This window comes from Lates calcarifer, linkage group LG4, assembly GCF_001640805.2.
Source record: "Lates calcarifer isolate ASB-BC8 linkage group LG4, TLL_Latcal_v3, whole genome shotgun sequence".
Classification (NCBI taxonomy): domain Eukaryota; kingdom Metazoa; phylum Chordata; class Actinopteri; family Centropomidae; genus Lates; species Lates calcarifer.
The window spans coordinates 3,702,421-3,725,098 of record NC_066836.1 but is presented as its reverse complement, the minus strand read 5'-3'; the positions used below and the strand labels follow the sequence as shown (position 1 = coordinate 3,725,098).

General features: G+C 42.2%; 1 protein-coding gene across 8 annotated transcripts in view; it reads right to left on the bottom strand.

The window, feature by feature from the left end:
- Positions 1–1,924: 1,924 nt before the first annotated feature.
- The window catches only part of pard3ab (par-3 family cell polarity regulator alpha, b), a 206,308-nt gene continuing 185,554 nt past the window's right edge, over positions 1,925–22,678 (bottom strand). For 7 of the 8 annotated variants that reach the window (XM_018672690.2, XM_018672691.2, XM_051069799.1 and 4 more), the window contains 3 exons: positions 15,611–15,734; positions 9,531–9,673; positions 1,925–5,652 (listed from right to left, as the gene is read on the bottom strand). In XM_018672690.2, the coding sequence (XP_018528206.1) occupies positions 5,256–5,652; positions 9,531–9,673; positions 15,611–15,734 (664 nt within the window). In that variant the 3' untranslated portion in view covers positions 1,925–5,255. Of the gene's footprint in view, positions 5,653–9,530; positions 9,674–14,311; positions 15,307–15,610; positions 15,735–22,678 lie in introns of those variants that run through there. The other variant, XM_018672698.2, reaches the window with a different exon arrangement.

Here is a 22,678-nt window from a genome sequence, read left to right as displayed (position 1 = left end):
GAGGTTAATTCTTGCACTGGAGAGCTGCCATCTCCATCTCTCACGGATGTTTTTGGATCTCTTGGGCGGCTTTTGGCAGAGAACTGAACCACACAAAGGTGACACAAAAAAGGGATCACCTGTTACATGGTTTCTGTTGGGATGAGATCAGAGTTTTCTCTCCAAAAAAGGATAATCTGCGAGGCTTTCAGCAACAGTGGAATATTAACTACTCCTGTGGAACTCTTAATGGCAAACAGTGTAAGACTGTGGTAGTGTACAGCCAAGAGAAACAACTGTAATTAATGGAACTTCTCTCTGCACATTCTGGACATTGCGCCAAAAACATGTTATGCACTGATTGTGTCATGGATCATTAAACTGAACAAGAAAACAAAATCTGGTCATTGGTAACATGCAAAAAGAACAAAGAAATAAATCTTTAGTTACATTGTATTACCTCACACTGAGCACTGCAGTTGTATCAAAATTACAGGCCACAAACCTGAATCAATTCATGGAATTTGGACACAAATCTCAGGATTTCAGTTGAGCTGGTAAGGCAAAAGACAGACATACACAACCCACAGTGTGCAACATGTGGAGCTTTGAGTTCCAAAAATTGTTGTTCTGCTAAAAAACGACCAAATAATCTAACAAATATGAAGGGATAGCATCAAAAGGAGAGTAAACAACATAATTATCTGCAGTTCTGTGTCTGAAATCAAACTTCCTTCACTGCAAGAAATTATGTTTTTTTTCAGTGAAGGAGTGAAAGGAATAATTTAAAAAAAACTCTCAACCCTATGCCTGATGTTTACAGAGTAAATTTACTTTTGATCCCCACAGGGTTATCTCCAGGAGCTCCCTTTTTACCTTCAGAGTTTTTGATGAAACTTCCCCCTCTCCTTTGAACTCAGAAAACAACTCCAATGACAGCATGAGACATATAAAATAAAGACTCTAGGAATCCTAAGGGATCGAGCCTGTATATGCACCTGTTGTTCTACACATTCATGTGTTTTTTGACTGGTCTTACATGAACTGCAGTAAACCCAGAGAAGCAGTGTGCATGTTCCATATTTCAGCTGTATTAGAAAACCGAGGTGGAGAGGACCGAGGCAGCTGAAACAGCATCCTGTGTTCTTGCAAATCCACACTTGTGAGTGCCAAATGTCCTCACTAATGCAAACCTGTGTGTGTTAGTGTGTGTGTGTGCGGGTGGGTGGGTTTCCTTAGTGAAGCCTAAAGGAAATGCTCTGAATGTTAGCAACTGTCTATGACTCAGAATTTCAGAGAGCAAAATCCTCCTCTGGTCAGAATCTGACCACGGCATAGTGACACATTTCCCTGCATCTCACACCATGAAGTCAATAAAAAAAGACCAGACTGCCATGAGGGATGAAAGCACAGGATGAGGTGAAGGGATTTCTCTGCTTCCACCTCTTTTTCCTCTGTTCCCATATCTCAGTTTCTCCCAAACACATACAGCCAGCTGGCTTAAGTAGTATTAATGGTATTTGGTTAGGACGTCACCTTTGACCTTCAGAACAAAAACAGTAGCAGGGAGTCGCTCAACAGGTCCCTTGTGAGGGACAATGGGAGTGAGGTTGGACTTAATAACAGGAAACACAGTGGTGTTTAGGGAGATTGCATCAGTGTATTCAACAGATCGGTCACACAGGGAGACAGTGTTGTTGCGCAGGAGCCAAACGTTAGTTATGTTTGTGTATCAGCTGCTGCACTGCTCCCCCACAGGAATTAATGACGTTTTACATTGTATGTTATGTCTTTTGCATCTGTCAAAATCTCAGAAGAAGACATCAGCGAGCAGACCTGACAGATTTGACATCTGGCAGCAGAATCCTTCCTGCTTAATTGAAGACTTGTCTGATCCTGGCTCAAAGCCGAGGGCCGAGGAAAAGAAAAGGTGGGGCAGGCGGAGGCAGGTTGTAAACAGGATGGAACAGCCTTCCGTTTTATTCTAAATTTGATATGTACAGGAAAAGTGGCTGTATACATTTCTTAACATATCATGTAAAAGTTTTCTGGAAAAAAAACAAAACAATTGCACATCAGTTTCCATCAGCTTCCATTTCTTTTCTTTTTTTGATACTTTAAAACACATCATGGTACAGCATGGTTGAAGGCAATGTCAAACAGGATACAAATACACTGATAACCGCTCGTAAGTGTTGGCTCTCGTGAATAAAATTAAAAAAAAAAAAGTTCAGGAAGGAGTACCCCCCCAAAAAATGACACATTTTTATATGATATTACAAAAGTTAAAAAACACACTGTAGTTTGTGTGCTGTAGTGTCACTGACAAACAAATCACATCGTGTCCCTCTTTGTGTAAAATATTATGATATTATCTCAGGCACTTATCGCTTTTAGACCCCAGAGCTGGACAGCTAAAATCCACGACATTTTGAGCAGGGGTCATATACATCCTTCTAAATGTGCTAGTCTGCATCTCGAGACGCACTAGTGTTCACAGCAGGAAGTGCTGGCCGCTCAACCAAACACGTTTTAACTAAAAACCATTCAGAGTGGAGATTCTTTCGCTCTCTCACCTGCACAGTTTGTATCTTATTTGGTAACAGTTTTCACCAGCCCATTGTGGCGTGGATATAAAAACACACACACACAGGCAGGGGGGCTCAGTGTGTTTGTGTTGTTACACCCATGTACATACATAATGCAGAAGGGAATTTTTAATTAGCTTAAAGCAGAGTAGTATGGTGAACTTTCCTCAGGTTACAATACACGTTTATACACTGAAATAATGCCATCGAAAAAGGCCTTTTCTTCTTCATCGTCGTACATTTCAGTTCATCATTTATTACCCTGATGAAGCCTGTATCTTTCCCAGCAAGGATCTTCATTTACCAACAGGAGATAATGCATGTCATGCTGCTTCACTCTGCATATGGAGAGAGTGTAGGAGTGAAGGGCAATTACGCACCGCCTGTTTGTTTTCCACAGCTTGATCGTGGCCATTTATTTATTTTTCTGTATTTCCCTTTTGTCTAAAGTTCGACCTCAGCTCGGTCTCATTTGTTCTCTCACAGACAGACTCAGTCCTAGTGATGTCAGAGAAGTGTGGGCTCAGATTAAGAGGATCGGTTGCCACCTACTGCAACAATTACAGAGGTGAGCTGGTGGGCTGTGGCAGTGATTTTTAACCATGTGTGATCAACGCCCAAGGTCTTCTTACCGACCTACAACCACAGCTGCTGGTTTCACTGATTAGTTCTTCCTCTCTGGGTGAAAAAAATGCCAATCAGCAGCTGTAGAGTTTGACTGGAATGAAAATGAAAATACTCCCAGGTTATAATGACACACACCATTGGGTTTGCATGATTCATTATTATAACGTCACTGGTTTAAAGGGTTGGTAACAAAAAACATTTTACCACCAGAGGCGTCTAGTCATGCAGATAGTTTTGGTTTAATTTATTCAAGTTTTGAGATTTCTGTCTCCACCCCATTACAGCTCAACTAAGTTATCATATTTTATTAGCTTTAATGTACCACCTGTTTTTACACATCCCTGTATGAGACAGGAGTCAATGGCTTGAATAAACTGTGAACTTATTGTTGTGTTAGCGACTAAGCTAACAAGCCTGCTAACTGACAGTTTTCAGTCCATGTCTCTGGAAACAATCCATTGAAAGAAACATTTTTGTATGTGTTTTCAGTGCACAGCAAACAAAAGTCCACTCACCTCCACTGTATTAGGATGGACATCTCAAACTATCAACTATCTGCATTCTCCACCAGAGGTAAGGCAGAAATTATGCTTTTTTGTGATTTCATTCAACGTACCCTTTAAAAACCAGCAGCACTCAGGTCATCCATTGACTGCTGTGTTTTTCTAAAGCAAGATAGCACCCCTACCTGTTCCCTCTTTTCAAACTGCTCTGGAGAAGAGTGTCGGCTAAATACTTAAAAAGCTAAAAAATAGAGAAAGCAATTACAGCAATTGAAAGCAATTAACTCCTGAGGACAATTTTGTCTTTTGTTAAAAACAGGAGAAAAGCTCCAGCTAATCTCACACTGGGAAGGTTATTGTCTCCCTATCCATCTTTATGCTGGCTCTTTTTTATGCCTTTATTCCTCTCTTTATGTCAGAAGCCGGGCCCTCTGTCGGTGCCTCTGGTGGCAGCGTTCTTTGGCTCTAGCAGGCAGCAGGTGGCTTGTGATGAAAAATTCAGTGCAGAGCCTGACTCGGGAGACGAGGAGGAGGAGGAGGAGGAGGGTGGTACTGGGTAGCAGGAGGAAGAGTAAGGGGAACGGGAGGGGTGAGATGAGAGGAAGGTGGGAGATACGTGAGGAGGGGAGAGCAGAAAGGTAGAAGAAAGGAGCATAATGAACAGAGAGGCAACGGGAACAATGAGAGGAGGACGGGAGCCAGAGCTCCAGACAGACAGGCAGGCAGGCCAGCAAGTCAACCCCAGAGCAGTGAAGGGGGGGCAGGCAGAGGATCAGAGCTGTCTACCCTCTCTGCTAGGGTCTCCCTCACGGAGATAACACACAATATGAATCATTTATGAGGGGGGCTTTTTTATTAATAACACGCACACTGTGCCCTGCTTCTTTCATACACTTTGCCTTGTTTTCTCTGCTCCCCCAGGAGTACTCATGTGAAAGAGCCCCGATCGCCGTGGAGAAAACACTGGAAGCAGAGAAAACAGAACGCAGAGAAAAACCAGCAGCGTTGGTACGAGCCGAACGTTAACGTCAGTGAAGTGAAGAGAGGGTGATTTGTGACCAGTGGGCAGAGTCATCCACAGGACACACACTGAAGCCACGAAACACTGTGTACCTCGTCACATGCCCACACAGAAACCCACACAGGAACGTACGCCTCCCCATGGGCTCAAAACGACGCCCACTCACTCGCCTGTCTGCCCATTTGATTGTCAGTACATGACGCGCCAGATCTCGATGAATCAGAGTCCTGGACGACTGTGAACAAGCATCGTGCTCATGAATGCAGAGAAGGCACTGAGCGTCTCATGTCTGTAGTAAGGTGAGGGACTGAGTGACTACTGGTATAGGTCATCAACACAGTGAGGGATTGAAGACAAACGCCCACATACTGAGTACACTTCACAGCTGTTTACCTCTAAGATGATCGCTAAGCTATAAGACCTCTAGGTTCTCCTTCGTCATTTGTAGCGTCCACTTTTGCTGCTTCTTCAAGGTAATCCCCCTTAGCTCCTGAGCCAAAAGTTCTCTGTTCAGCTCCACCAGTCTGACAACACTCCTCAAGAATAAAAAAGTCTTCCTTTCTCTGACCCCAATCTATTAAGCCTTGCTAACTGCGAAGGTGAAGGTGGCACATCTTGGCGGTACGGACCCTTTGGGGATGCCGGGTCCTTCAGGTGAGCTGTTGAGTACCCCTCATAGCTGCTGTTACCGGTGCCCTCCTGCATTAATTTCCCTTTGGCTTCCTGCTCTCGGCGCCTTTGCTCCTGCCTCAGGAGCTCCTGGGCCTCCAGAAGGACTCTGGCATTGACACCACCGCCGCCTGGGTAGCCGTTCCTGGAACCCTGGTAGCTGGAGTACCTGGGGTTGTCCTTGGCTGTCTGGAAGCCCTCTCCAGGTGTGTACGCCTTTTCCCACGAGTCTTGGGAAATGGAGCTGGGGTTCTTCCTGGGTTGCCTGGTACAGAAAGAGAAATCAAAGAGAAGGAAATGTGAGCTGTGGTTTAATTTTAAGTTTCATACGCTTCATTTGACATAATCAGAAATGGCACATCAGTGATTTTTTTCAGCGTTTAAACCCGGGGCTGCTTTTGCTCTGTTTTTGGTTTGTTTATTTACAGACTTAAGGCATAGTCACGATCAGTTTTACTTAGTCATGCCATATTTCATATTACAGTAGTTATTTTCAGAATACATCAGACCAGTCTTTGGCATTCTGTTAATGGGTCATGCTCAGTGCTCATACATGGTCAATAACTAAATAAGTAAATCAACTGGAATATGATTGATCCTGAAGAACAAGTCAAAATGTTATGATCATGAAGCTTTTTATATGATTTTTTAAATCAAAGGCACAGACATTAATGGACATGTGACCAATTTCTGACACTGAAAAGATTAGATTTCTGATACTACAGGCTGAAATAATCAGATTTACTGCATGTGCCAACACACGTTTTCTCATTCTCTTTCTCAGATTCTTCATTTCTCTATGACACACAGATTGAATCCTCTTAGCCACACACTATGACCTGCTGTGGTCACCAGCAACAAAAAATTTGCTGAAAAATCACTATCTCTTGGAAAATGGACTAAAAAAATATTATACTGTCAGTCTCATGGTAGCCGAGACATCACATCCAGTGAGAATGAGGCACCATTACAGCCTCACAAACTGCCTCTGGCCAAGTACCAGCCAACGGTAACAACATACAGGGATACCTAACCATGTCAAAGTCCCCTTCCAGCCCATTAAGCCCATTTCAGACAGGCAGAAACAACCACTGGATCTGACAGAAAGTAATAGCAGACCTTTCGCAGTTGGAAAAATGAGGCGACCATCTTGTCCTCACTGGATTTACCCAGGCTGATATTTGACACCTGACACAATTGTCTTAAAGGCACAGTTGGTTGTCATGCTTCTGGGGGTCTGCCCTGCCCTTTACCAGAAAGACGGGGCGAAAAAAAGAGAAAAATCCAGATGTGTGACATCACCTCTCATTTCTGCTTGGCTAGCCTCTTTGTGGCAGCCCTGCCTCTGTGTGTATGTGTGTGTGAGAGTGTGTGAGAGCCCATACGATATGCATGAGTGTCCTGAGCTCTACAGCTCCACCCGTTTATCTCCAGGGCAAGGCAAAACGAGAGCAGACACAGAGAAGAAGAAGACACACAAAAACATCAATGGGCTTTTGACTCTGAGCCATGCATAATTAGCAGGTTTATCAGCCAGCTGTGAAGAAATCGTATTATTCCTGTGTTTGGATTTGAGTGGGAAGGAGAGAAAAAAAAATCCTTAATGAGAATAGAAAAGACCTTTGTTTTTATTCAACAGAGATTGAACACTATTGGGAATGGATACGCTTCTCGATCGGTGAGATAGGAGAATATAGCCCAGGTTTATTCTCGCACACGGTTGAGTGATTCCAATTTTCAGAGACGGGCGTCCCCGGCATCTGATTTCATTTCATATGTTGACAAAGAGGCCAAAGCTGGTCTGCCTCCCTGCTGAGAAATGCAAACCAGATCGCTCTCTCTGTCTGATGCTGTGCCAAGGGGGAGCATGTACATGTGTGGTAAATACAGAAAGATGTATACTGATCTGTATTCTGTACATGCACACGGTGAAGCATGAGAGATGATAAAAAAATGAAGGGGGGAAAGGTGACAGAGAAAGACTGAGAGAGAGAAAAAGAGGAGACTTTGTGAGAGGTTGTAGTGCAGAGCAGATAGACATGTGGTTGTGACACACATGCATGCATGCAGAAACACACCAGTGAGAACAAATGCCACTGCAGCTGTTGCAGCCAGCCTTTGGTCCCTCATAATGACATTACTTTGGCTTGGAGATCAATGGTGCTGGTCGGTGATGAATATGACGACCCTTCATCCACCGTCATTGTTTCAAATGGCAGCGGTTTATTTTCACTCACAGCTCCTTGGTTAGGGGAAGGGTCTCACCCAGAAGGAAACTGACCTTTATCTCAAATGAAAGCTGTGTTTTAAGGAATGCTATCGCCATTAATCACGTCTCCGTTCACAATCCAGAGTCACGCTCTCACGAAGAATTTCACCCTCCACAAACAACACGGGCCCATGTGAATCCCATCAAGACTGTGATCTCCTAAACGCAACATTTACTCTGTCTCAGCCTCTGACTTCATATGATGGTATGCTCTAAGTCAAACAATAGTTAGTGTTCTTAAGATACTACAGCCGGGTTTATCCAAACAGAACAGTTTCTTAATGGAATTAGAGGGAAAGTGAAGGGACGTGGCCACAGGATGTTGCCTCTGACCGCTGGAGTGAGACGGTAGTTCATTAATCTTTCAGCAAAGTTGCCTGCAATATTTATCAAGGAAAGGATTTATGTCGATAACAGTGGATTAGAGTACGACGGTAAGGCAATACAAGATAATGTATTTAATGTTGTATATGTATGGTAAGTGCTAGTCAATGATGTACACTGGGATAGGTCTGGCCTTGTAGAGGGTCTGAAGGAGTAATTACAGACTGCTTAAGGAAACATTAATAACTCTGAATAACATCTCTGACAGTTCATTCCTGAACTGATTCAAGAATTTAAAAAAATCTTCTTTAAAAAGTCCATGCTAGTGTGTGTTTTTAAGTGTTAGCTCATCTATACATTTTTACAGACAATCTGTGAATGCAGACTTTACAGTTTTAGATATATGAAAGTATTTTTACACTATTCCCCACAGCCACTGGTTTACATCAAACTTCGTAAAGTGCTGAAGTTTATTAGTAGACTCTTGAATCTTATAATCCATCAGGGCCAACACCATTATTATTATTAATTACCATCACTATTTGTTATTGATATTGTTGCATGATGATAAAGTTTTGTTGTAGATCAGAGGCCACTCCGTGTTACCTCACAGTGATAATGTAACTTTGACTATTTTTTCTGTTAACCTGATACTCACTGTGATGAAAAATAAAATCTCTGTTCACGTCCTTTAACCGGACCTGTTCATCTTCCTGTCTCTCTCCTGACTGATTTTTACATCACTGCAATACAAGTGGGAATTGTGTGAAAAGCAGCTTTTTTAAAAAAATCTTAACTAAATAAAGAAATGAGATTTCTATTTAAAACACAAGAAAATTTTCCTAAAACCTTTTCGCATCATAAGGAATTCTTATAAATAAATTTCCAATAAATCACTTCCTATACCCACTACCCCGAACCATGCGCACACACACACCCCAGCACTTCCTGGAACAACAGGCAGTCATGTCATGCAGATCAAAGGGAATTACATTAAGGGAGAGGAAAGCGATCATGTCAGATCTGTGTGAGAGGGTAACATGATCTGTCCATTCTGAGGCCGAGTGTGTATATATGTGTGTGTGTGTGTGTGTGTGTGTGTGTGTGTGTGTGTGTGTGTGTGTGTGTGTAGGTTTGTGGTCTGAGACTGACCAGCTATGCCCCTTTTTCTTACTTAGATGTCATATATACATATAATCTTCTGTCATTACTGTCACAAGGCTATTACAATGAATCTGACATAATCAGAGAAGAGTGCACTAGTGTACGTACACACACACACACACACACACACACACACACAGATCTCTGCTTGCACATTAAATCAACTTACAGATCTCAAACAGAGTAACAGGCTCCTGGATACGTTCATATTAGACAGACAGACAGGTACACGAGACACACAGTGCTCCAGACAGACACACACAAAATCTCTTAGCAAATATTGATTGTTAGACAGACAGAAACATATGTCAAACACAACATCATATCAAGCCTGACACACACACACACAAACACACACACACTCTGCCTCTGTCCGTTCCTCTTACCTTGGTAGGGAGCTGTACTGTCGTTGTGCCTGGGCGAACGAGTCTCTCTCCTCCTGTCTCTGCCTCTGCATCTGGACCTCGACCGACACCGAGTGGCGACCCGGCTGACTGTACCCGCCCGGACCGTTACTGCTGGCGTTCGACTGAAAACAGTGAAAGGACGGCGGCTCAGTTAGCTGTCGCTCTGAGTGTGATCATAACCAGCATGGACATAATCAATAAGGGAATGATTCTACCCATTCATTTCTATATTCATCTGCTTTCTATGATGTGACAAAATCCACACAAGAGGGAGATGCTGTCCAATAAAATCAGTGGAAATGTGCACTAGGTGGACAGATATGATGTCGAGTATTTACAGGACTCAGTATTATTAAACTGATCTCAGTGCAGGATGTTAGGATGGAATACAGCACATATCACATGTAAGTGGATCATAGTTATTTGGACCACCCTATGATATTAATACTGGTACAGTGTGCCATCTAAATTCATTCTTAAAGGGCCAGAAGGATACACACATCTCCTAACTATCTGCCTGGTTAGATATCACTACTGTTTTTTTAACATATGGGTGAACCGACCCTTTAAAACTGCAGTGCTGCCTTATCTTGGCTCCAAGAGGAACAAAAGTACAAGAAGTGTTCTGGTGACAGTTATTTTATGCTGATCAGAGAGCTGCTTGTTCTCTTATAGAGCTGATACAGCTGTGGGACTGCAGGGAGTTTTACACTCACACAGTTAAATACATAATGATGACTTTCCTGTGTTCAGTTAAACATTCATGATGCTGAACTGCCTGTGGTGCTACTACAGGATAGATGTATGAGTGGGAGGTTTTAGAGGTGCTAATGCTCCTACATGTGAAATAAATGGTTTTTACTTGAATCAGTCACTCTATTTTATGTAACTGGTCCATTCAATATACATTACACTATATGCTGCACTGTGTAATAACATTAATAATCTGTAATTAAATCAAAAAATCAAACTTTGAAAGCAAAATTCGATTAAACAAACCCCAAGTATCATTGGTAAAACACATAGAAATTTAAAATAATGATTAAATTGTAAATCAAAACCATTTTCTCATTTACAGCTGCCAGTTATGGTCATTTTCATCTTGTATTTTTGCTTAAATTGAAGAATCTACAGCATACAGATATGTTTTCCTAACTCTTCGTTACAGAGGAAAAACGATTTAAAAAGTAGCAATACATTCAAATGTGCCTGATGTTTAATCAAGCTAAAATATTCTAATTAGAAATATGTTAATATTAATTTTGAATAAAAAGCCTTATCACTGCTTGAACAAATGAACATTTCTGGAGCAGGTGACTTGGCACTTGAATGTTCACTAGTTGAAGGTCACAGATTTGAAAATACACAGCAAAAATGGCCAAAATATAATCTTTCCAAACGGATTACGAAGAAATGTCACAACTACAAACAAACAAATGAACACATGATTCCTCAGTTCAAATTTAAAGCATGAAAATCACCACAACTGGAGTCAGGGTTTTAGCACAGTAGCCCAATAAAACTGGCAGCTTTCCCGGACACAGGATACCTCACAAAATCCCCCACAGCTCCCTTCCCTCCACCCCTCCCCAGACCAAACCACAGACACTTACCAGCAGTTAGTCGGGCAGACACACCCTGAGCTCGTCTCTTCTCAGGTCAAAATGAAGGTGAGTCACACACAGACAGAAGGAGGGGAAGTGAGGGAGGGGCCATGCTGGAGACTCAGAGCAGGGTTACAGTGATGAGACATGATGGATGTTAGTGGGTGTTAATGAAGGAGACAACGACTCGGCCTGGTGACACTGTGACGGTCCTCCCCAAACACCCTCCGATAAACACCTCCTGTACAGGTTAGCAGGCTACAGCAGGTGTGTGTCCATGTGCACAGACAGTACACACACTGTGTGTGTTGTATACATTTGTAATATCTGCGTTTCTGGAGAGTTTTTAATGACAGAAAATACTGAGACAAACTGGGAATTATTTTATCGCTGCATTCACACAATTCCATAAAATCAAATCACACACACACACACACACATTTGTACTTGTGAGAACCCCAGTTAATGTAATGCGATCCCGAGCTGCTTTAGGGGTTTATTAAGATTGAGACAAACTAGTTCATCCAACTATGTCTTCAGGCAAAAAACTGTTTTCACCTCCAAATCCTCGGTCACCCTTGTCTCACGCAATTTATAGTTCAAAAGGGGATAATGACACACATTTTCGGACATTTTCTCCTCAAAGGCATTCACGTGAAAGTAGTTGTGAGCCTCAGACAGAAGTTCAATTCATGCCTGCTTTATCGTCTCTGCACACACACTTGGCCATTTGTTGGGTAAACTGGGAGAGACGGGCAGATTGATGATTTGGAAAATCATTGGATGCTAATTCCTAATTCGACATTCGACAAACACCTTGTTTGAAATTGAGTGACACCTCCTTAACCCTAATCTCAACCCCCCAGCCCTTACCCTTACCTAGATAAATCTAACCCAGACAGATTTGACAAGCTGTCCTCACTGTCAAGGTTTCAAACTGGTCCCCACAAAGATAGACGTGCAGCAGTACACACACACACACACTATACACTAATATCTGTCTCAGCAGCAGAGCACCACCTCAAGGTCCAGCCCACACTTGTACCACAACTCCTTCTGCTCCTCCGATGTTCATTAGCGGTGTGGGTGCAATAATTGTGTGCGGATCAGTCGTAACACAAAGCCAATCTAATTACTTTTATGGCTGTGCAACGTACTGAGAGCCTGGTGGGAGCTCTGCGGACATCAGTTGGTGGGAAGGCCATAAAACGATTAAGAGTGCTAAAGAGACACTCCCCTTTAAACCAAATGAATCTGAGGCAATCATCTCTGGGATTGATTGGCATGCCTGGCTGCTCAGCTGACAACGAGGACACACTGGCAGAAAACTGAGAGGGAGGCAGCGCCCACGCGCCCCTCACTCCATATCTGAATTGAAAATTGCCCATGGGTGAATTACAGTCCCAATATTTTTCACTTGAGAAAAAAAAAAATCCCTTTAGTGGTTTAGGAGTGTTGAATATTCCTGGGAATGCTGGCTCCTCTGCCTGAACACAGTGATCGTAGAGGGGAGGGGAAAATACCCTAAAGGAATTCAGATAATAGCAGTATTAAAATGTTGCAGTAAAATACAAGAGGCAATATTATGCCCTTTCTAAACCCCCAACATCAATTGAATGAACTCCTCTATTCCCATAGTGGTATAAATGAGTGCAATAAAGCCTGGCGCGGTGCTGCTGGGAGAGCGGGCATCAGTCATCCTGATGGAATTAGACCGTGCTACCCACAATCCTCCCCTGCTCCCCAAACTATGGTAAAAAAAAAAGAACAAGAAGAGGGCTCACATTGGAAAGAAGCGATATATTGACTTAAGGCATGTGGCTAAATAGGGACGGCTGAGAAAACAGTCTGAGCTGAAAATGGATAATTGGGCGGATGAATCACAGGTGGGGCAAAAACTGTAGGATGGATTCAACGCGTGACAGATTCTACTGTGTGTCACTGGAGGTGTGATATGAAGAGGTGAGCCTGAGTTTGGCTGCTCAAGCCTGGCTCAAGGCAACATGGCGAGTGCTTCCATATGGCTGTGCAGAGATACCTGTTTGATCGGTACGGCATGACAGTAACAAGGTTCTGCATTCAGTTCCCATTGTATGAGTAAGGACTGAAACTCAATATTATTTTTAATGTTTATAAATTCCTCTGTTTTTCAGATTATGTGATGAATCGTTTAATCTAGAAAATGTCTGAAAATATCGAAAAATGTCCGTCAAGCGTCTTCACTCTGGGTTTTATTTTTCTCCGCAAACCTGATTAGGATGGACACATTAGTGTCTATTTGAAATCTGCTTGTACCACGCACGCATGTTCCTGCCATCTAAACAATGAAATAGGAATGTAAGCAGTATTTCACATGTAGCGCTGTCCTGGCATAGACTGGAAGTGGGGCAGCTGTAGGTGAATTAAGAAGAAGGACACTGGCTCCTTGAGGTTTGCAGCGCATCACTCAGATGAAGCAACAAAATGTAATATATGCATGGGGGAGGTAATTGAATTTCAAAGACACATTCTCCTGTTTTTCATATGGCCCACCAGTATGGCCAGGGCATAGGACTAATAACATGCAATTACTATGGCAAGCCCAAGTGTGAGCTGCACTCTGACAAAGTAAAAGGGAGTTAACTAGACCATGAGAGGGTTCTTCAGACTTAAACCATTGTGGAACCAACTGAAAACATAGTTATGAAAAGGTTTTTTTTCTGTAACATTTCTGATTATTTCATCTTTAATATTTCAGGACCGTGACTCTAACACAGGGTGCAGGAAATATTTGAGGGCGTCTTTTACAGACCACTTTATCTGGTAAAGCTAGAGGAATCTTTAATTTTTAGAGTGCAGATACTGAGCTTTCATGGGAAAATAAACCTGGCAACAACAGCAAGCACGCTACAGTTGATGTAAACAAACATAATGCTGCAGTATTGTCGAGCTCTTTAACCAAGAGCACGCTTGGTTGTTTGGAGACAAAGGGAGAGGTGACCTGAGCTCTTCTTTCCCACACTGTCCTGCTTTTGCTGTACAATGCTGCCTGGAATGTGCGCCAGTCTGTCGAGCCCATTAAACGCACCACCCCGGTTAACACTGCCGAATTCAAAACCAAACTATACATTTTTATTGGGTTTCTCAGCTATAAAAGAAAGGCCAGAGCACAGAGGATTTGGTTCGTGAGCTCTCACTTTATCATTTCATTTCAATTATAAATCATAGGAACTAATTCTCCCATTGCACACCAAAGACTGGGCACCAAAGCTACAGTGGGAAATTGTTGTGTAGACACCCGCAGTAAAAAGAGTTCATACAGAAATATACAAAAACACAACTGTGTGTGTAAAAGGACCTTGTAAAGGGAAACAACCAACAAGGATGATTCATATTACTTGATATACAGGGTGCAATTTACATCACACCTGTGTGTCTAGTTTGAGACAACACACATTTGTGCTGCTTATCACCATAGCATAATAATATGTATTGTGTCATAATGTGTTTGTATTACAATATGTTGTGATAGAATATGTGTGAAATCAACAGGAATGTGTGTTGTCTCAAGGCAGACAAAAGGATGTGGTGAAAATGACTCCTTTAGTGTGTGAAACAATAATATAATACACATTATACAGAGATGCTACCAATTAGAAAAACGCAGTAAAATCTTATATTCAAGATTTAAAATTTGCTACATAATTTGTTACTCAAAAAATGTAAAACCAAGTACACTTGAGGTGCAGTGCAAGGAAGCTGGGAGGACTAAAATAAATACTAAAAATATGACAAGGGATTTCATCACCTCAAAAAACTTTGAAGGCATTCAGATTTTGTTCGCTTATTCTTACCCCACGTTGCTTCAGAATGCTCTAATTAACCCTGATCTTAGCCGGTGAAGCTCTGAATAAAATACACGTCAGTTAAAATGCATATAACCCTACCTTTAAACTGTAAAAAAAGGCACAGTTAAAACAAAGGATTTAAAAACGAGACCCTCCCCTCCCCTCGTACACAGAGACAAAGTGAAGACAAACCCAAGTCCATGAGGTGGTGGGTGGGTCCATGTGGATGACTGACAGACAAAAAAAAGGGACGATGGAGGAGTACAGTAGGTTGTGACAGGTGGGTGGGGTTAGTGATGGTTGTTCCAGGAGGTGTGGAGGCTCCTGCATGCAGATGGATGAACATTTGAGTGTGAGGTGTGTTAGCGGTAGCATTACTAGCTAGGAGAGGTGGTATTATCATCAGTTCTGTTTGTGACTGGTAGTAGTCGGGTTAGTGACGGTTAGCACCATACTCCAGTTAGCCACAGGTTCTCCTCAGGCTAGTACTTGAAGTTAAGTCTGAAGATGTCCAGAGTCTTGGTCTGGCAGAGGTCGTCTCTTGACATTAACAGTCGTACAGTCTAAGCCATCCTCTCCGGGCGGTAGTGGATTTGAGTAATAGGCGCTGGTCATTTCAGACACTCACCCAGGGCTGCTCGAAGCTGTAGGTTCTCCTGCGGTCGTCAGGGTCGTCTGGGACGTTCTGGGCCTGCTGGAACTCCTGCCTCAGCCTCTGTATCCGGTCGTGGTTGCTAGGAGCTAGCCGGTTGCTGAGGGGAGACGAGAGAGAGAAAAGAGAGGGGGAAGATGGATGAGTGTGAGAGGTCCATTGTGAACAAGTGACCTGGTTCCATCAGCGCAGGCGGAAATGGCCTGCAGGATAAAGTTCTTTAAAGACCAATGTGCTTTGTCCATGAATTGATCAAATGCACTGTTGACACTGGAAAAGCAACCCAGATACGTTCAACCTAGATAAAACGTAATACGTGATAAGTGAGGGCAGAGCCAAGAGCGGGCTTACAGCAGAGCCAACAGCAATATGAATCAAACTAATGTGCCTCTGATGTATTATTCATAACAATGAACAAAGACTAGCGGTGAACGGTGAGCAGTATCACAACCCAACCCATCCACCTCCTCCCAGCCTCATATCATGTCACTACTGCACTGCTATTGTTGCAGCCCTGCGGTGCTTAGATCAAACAATGCTGTCACTTTTTCATGATACACTGAACAAATGTGCTGTAGCTGGTCACTCACAACAATTGACTCTGTACTGTATTAAATAGTTATCATTAAATATGAAAAGTTTTATTTTTTGGGCCACAGACATGACTTGATAACGATTGCAGTGAAGGTTTGTAGATTGTCTTTGCTGCACTGTTGCACAGATTACGCCTGATACATGTGAGGTACGTGGCAATCAAAGACATTTTGATTAGGAAGCTCCTAATCAAACCTTACAACCCAAGACTCTTATCATTTGGTTTCTAAAACATGTGTTTTCAATGTTTTCGACTTCTATTGGACCCTGTTGTTCAAACATAACAGAACCTGGAGAAGGAGAAGGTCTTGACCACACTTAATATATCAAATGTTTGTTGACAACCATCTGGTTTTTATATAGCTTTATTTTATTTTGTTTAATTTTTTTAAATTTGCATATGTATTATGCAACTAAGAGATATATCTGCTAGAGTCCTTATATGGATGAAATATAGGGTATACATGTAAATGAAAAGACAGGTTGGTGTTAAATTTATATGGCTTCCTACAGAGGAAAGTAATTAACACACTTTCCCTTTCAAACTGTGTGCGTGAATGGCAGTGTCAGGGTCGGTGAATGAAGGACCAGCGGGGGAACGTTGACTTTTCAACTTTCTAACTTCACCAGGAAATTCCTGGGGACTGTCTTATCTCTAGAACTCAAAAGGTCAAAGCTGCAACTCTTTCCACTCCTGAAGCTCCATTGATTTCAGTTTTGCAAACCTTTTCTGCTTACAAGGGAAAACTTAAAGGTCAGCATAAAATTCTGCATTATATTTATTGAGGGATATGATTAAAATGCGGACATATAAAATACAATATAAAAAAATGAAAAATGAAACTTTGAAAATAATAAATGAATCCCATCCATATTGGCTCAGTTATGACAGTAACTGCACAGTTAAAACAGACTTAGAATAACAATTTATCTTTATGAGGTTTCAGTATGACTCTATCTAGCACACAATTACTGCAATTACTGCCTAAATTCATTTCATCCATCACAAAACAACCAGATAGTGGGTTCATAATGTTATAACCTAAAACACAGCAGCACTACCAACTTAGGCAGCTATTAACTCCAGACACACACAATGGAAAAGCCAGACCCAGTCAGCCTTATTAAAGACCAGGAACCTGTCATATGTGATCCTGCTAATCTCCATGATATGTAACACAGCCACTTGGCCTCTTTGAAACACAGCTGACCCAATACGTGGAACATGTGTGACCCTCTGGCTCTGGGTCATGGCCTAAATGCCAGCTTCAACAGAAAGGCTCATATCTGATAGGGGGAAACGGGTGAACAGATTTCTGTGAGAGAGGAAGGGAAAAAATCTAAAAGATGAAAACTTGAAATGTAGTTTTCCATGGATTGAGTAGGTCCACGGTGTGAAGAAGCATAGTGATTCAGTCTGAATTCAAGGTCAGTGTTTGTCAGATAAGACACCCCCCTCCTGAGATCGCTCAACCCTGTAATCAAAAGTATATCATCATTAAGGCAACCTATAGACCTAGTCTATATACTAGAATCCTGCCCGAGGGACTGAAGAGAAGAGAAACTCAAATAAGGGATCAAAGAGCTCCAATCCTCTGCTCTGATAAAACACTGTAAATCAATCAAAGAAAGAGCAACACTACAATACAAGTGTAGTGCCAAAAAACCCCAGAGACAGGGAAAAACAGCGGGCTGAGATTTAGTCTGAGATGAGCTTCATCCTCTGGACAGGCTCACTCAATATCTGGCACTGCTGTATGAGGCTGAAAGGTCACTGTGTGGCTTTGTTGAGTGGAGCGTCTCTGGGACTCAATAACAGGACTGTGGCTTGCTGACTGGGCTGCCAGAAAAGCTGTTTACGCTGAGATGCACCCTGCCTTTCATGGTCGGGTGTGCCTCCTGAAAAGCTGTCTGTCTTGGCCTTAAGCTTGGGAAGGAGAGAGCTTTGAGAAGATGTAATGTCTGCATTGTGGGCAGACTTTTGACTTCAAAACTGCATTGCTTCACTTTGTTCTAAAGCAGCACGGTGAAACAGAGGAAGTGCTAGAAAATAAGCTTGGAGAATACGACTGAAATACTCTGGTTTATCACAACTTGGGGTCTTATTTTTGACCCTTGGCTAAAATTGGTGAAACAGGAAGTCTGTTGTAAACTGTGACAGATGCTTTTATCAGACAATTTGGGAAACAGTTTGACTATATGCCTTTGTTCTCTCTTCAAAATAAGTTTGATCAATGTAGTGGGTTATATATAAAATGTGTGATCATCACCTTTAATTGCCCAAGTCAACTTCTTTTAGAAACGCTGCCATGATCCTACATCTGAGCTACTGAGCAATGATAAGACTGTTGACGAGAACTACAAATCCAAAACCTAGAGCTGTAATAAAGAGGAACAATCCTTCCAGGAAAAGAAGGTGCTTTGTAGGATTCGAGAAGTCTGCACTGTGGTCAGACTTCGATCTCAGAGCCACAAAGCCACAAGACGTTCAATAGCCATGTGGTAAAACACAGGGATTTAAAAAAAACAAAAACGTAAGCATTGAGAGCAAGATTGAAGCAATTAAAGGACAGCCACTGGAAGACTTTGCTTCATTTGGCACAGGAGGGGAAGTGGTCCAAATTGGACCGAACTCAAGACTAATAGGATTTATTAGATCTGTGCTGTCACTTCACAATCCCCCATGACAGTGGCGCTGCTTTAACGGATCCCAATCAAAGCAGGCCAACACATAGAGGGAAGGCCTCTAAAGAGCGATGTACAGTAAGTGACAGAGGCAGCTGATGGACGGAGCTCTAATCCTGAGGATTATAAATGAATGGCCTCATTCACACAGGCTGCTATTCCCATGCCTATAGGAGCATCATTCAGACCTACCACCAACCGAACATGGGCATAAATTTAACAACCGTTCACTCGTTTAGAAGACTTGGTGACTTTTAGTGGATCAACGTGCCCTTGAAAGTAACGCAAAGCTGAGGGTGACCACACAGTTTCAGGGTGTGAAAAAGAAACAGCTGGAGAGGGCCTCACTAACCACCAGCTGGCCAACACAAAGACCATCTGAGCATGTTCAGCATGGCGGAGTGCTGAGGCCTACAAAATGGAAAGAGTCAAGTGGACCTTGTGTCTGTTTTGTGATGAGGGCCCTTGTGGCTAGTGGTTACAAGTGGGGTGACCTTGAGGATACAAGAGCAACATTGTTGGTTCACACTTCAAAGTCTCAGATGAAAGCATCACCCCAAGCTACATGCAGCACTGTGCTGAAGACTATTAACAAAGCCAGCCAAGTCATTTCAGCCTCTCTCATTTCAACCTCATCTCTTTAAATTAAAGGGCATCTTTCTGCCCTAATGCAAATTACCAGTTGCAGATTCATACAAAATCACACCTTGCTTTTAATAAGACGAGAATTGTATTCTGTGATATCCTATCTGTTTCATTTGCCAATAATCCTTAATTCATAATAATCAACTTTTTAATTAAAAGCCACCGTCTTAATTAAACATTTAATTAAGCATGGGTAGTCATGGGATTCCCATCTCGAATGTGACTGTTGTACTGACTAGCTTGCCAGCCTGTTAAATAAACATTTACTGATGCACCGATACACAGAGTAAGAAACCAGTGCATGTCGTGAATACGTGTGTCCCCCTGAATGCAGCAGCTGTGGCGGTTAGTTTCTGTAATCTTATCAGATGGGGGAACTAGGCCCTACATCCTCTGACAATGAGAGAGCAGCTGGTGGAGCCTTTCTCTGCTGTGAAAAATGAACTGAGATGCTGAAGATGATAATCCAGGTCTATTGATCGAAGGCTCACAGACAGCTAGGAGGGAGACTGATGCCCTTGCTAACTTGTGCTAGCGGCTAACGCTCCATCTGTGAGCTGCTGTATGGCAGAGTCCCTGTTCTCTATTGCAGCAAAACCACAAGGGCCGCACTGCTTTCTCATGCAATCACACACTTATACAGATCAGGAAATAGATACTGTGAAGATCTTTACTTGTGAAATCTTTATTTTGATGATTAATGTACCTTTTTAATATGTAATAATACTCCCAGTAATATTCATCACATTCAGCACAATGTATAGGCAGAGGTTCTGTTGATGTATGGCACAGAGCTAAATTGCCAACATATTGCCACTAATGTTTACAGTAGTGTAGACACAGAATTTATCCAGAAATCTATGTGAGCACTTATGTTAAGGTACTCAACCTTATTATTATAAGTGACTTGGGTTATGCTTTAGGAAGCCTTTTCAGGAGCCTTTTTTGTGGCAGATTTTATTTGAAGAGCTTCAGAGAGGGGACAAAGTTTATAGTTTGCCAATTAATGTTTTATTTAATAAGTTATGTTCTTGTCTGACAAGTGTTGTTTCACCACAGCAACTGTTTAATTGGTGTCTAATAAGCCCACGAGGGCTGGGTACTTGCATTTTCATGACACAAAATAAAATATAATAATTAGAACAAAGCAAAAACACCAAAGGCTAGAAGCTGCTGGTTTACATTTTAATATCCAGACGTCTGTTATTATTATTATTATTATATTATTATTATTATTTTCAACAAGTTAGTTAATACATAATGTATATGGTGTCTTGGTGTTGCTGAACAAGAACGAGCATGTTCAGTTGATATTCTCTGGATGCATTAAGGTTAGAAAAGGATTAGCTCAGATGCTTGACTACTCACAGCCTTAGTGGTGTCTGTTGATGCTGTGGAGAGATTAGAAGGGCCAGGAGGACACTGTGTCTGTTGTGTCTGAGGCCATTTAGGCTCTTATTAACCCGATCTTGCTTTTACTCTGGATTACATGGGCTTAACCCTGAGACACTGATAGAGCCAAATTGATCTGCAGAAACATGGCAATTAGATGCCAATCGATACAATATCACCACACTTAGCAACTCATTACCAAATCCCTGACATTTGCCTCATCATGTCCATGTACTAAGTAAGAGAAAAGTGGGACTGCATGTTGATAAACTGCACAAACAAATCATTTAGTATGCAAAGATAAACAGCCAGGCAGAATTTCTCATTCTATGTAAGAGCTTGTGTTGACAGGGAAGTTAAGAGGCTAATGAATCTAGCTAACACGTTCTACAACCGGGGCCGAATCAGACACCATCTGCACGTCACGGCCCGGCTCGGATCAAACTGCTCTCTTCTCAGAGGGCACAGCACTGGCGCGGTGCCGGCGTGTTGTGCCAAGCCTAGTGGCTGAGTGTGTATTTCTGTGTGTGAGTGTGTATGTTCATCAGGAGAGAAACATGGTAGTTTAGTTAAGTTGGTGTAATTCTGCCGTAGGAGGAGCGGTCACCGGGCAGTGTTAACAGCAACTGCACTTCTCCAGGGGAATGTAGGTGGATTTGAATACACATTTTTAATTGACATTAGTCATAGTCCAAGTTAATGTACGATGACTCATTGGAAATTTGTTTCAGCTGGTTCAACAATGGATACATAAGTTGACTGCCTTCTTTCATAATCTGTAGGTTTATTGACAAATAACACGGTAACTTTACACTTTCTTCTTCAATATTTTAAGAGCTAAAGTTTAAACACTGCCTCTCACACCAAGAGAGAGAAATAGTATACTGTTCTACACAACAAGCAACTCATTTGTTTTCTTCAATCCAACAGTAAACCACTTTTCTAAAAATGATTAATTTCATGAAGCACATGAAGCCTCACACAGATGCCGTCCTGAAACATACAGTAGCATTCATCCTGAGCCTTAGCAATCCCACGGGGTGTCAACACTTGTGCAAAGCAGACAGTAAACACTGGAATCCATCGACGGAACAGATTGAGTTTAATTGGTTTTCAGTTTTATAGGGCATCTCTATTTTTCCAGGGGCACTGTGGGTCAGAAATGTTGGAGATGGTAATATAATATTTGACTGATATTAATGCATGCACACATACACACATGCACATTCAAGGCAAGATGGGTAACTGGTCTTCGATTTCAAGCTGTGGCGCCACTGGAGGCATTAATGGCGTGGCACACAGCAATATGCCTCCTTTTAATTCATGGGCCAATTTCATGCTTGCACACATCAGCGTATCGATGCTGGCCTGCTCAGTTACAAGCAAATAAATTGGACAGCGTTCCTGATATCTGTAATCCTGCCCTACTTTTAACGAAGGTGGGGAGCATGGTGTCCTATGTGGGCCATTTAAGTTTCATTACTCAAATCCCCATCGGATTGTGTGGTGGAGCCACATTTGAATATGTCACTGTAATATCTGCAGAGGCATTTCGCTTGTGGTTTAGCAGGGGCTCCAATCCCATTTTCAACAAATATTGAAAGCCCATTTCAAAACACCCTTCCAGTATGTTCTTTATAATGTATTCTGAGATTGAACTTCACATCAGGATTAAAGTGAGGACAGATTGTGTTGGATCTAATCTCATGGATGTTCTCAGTGGAAAAT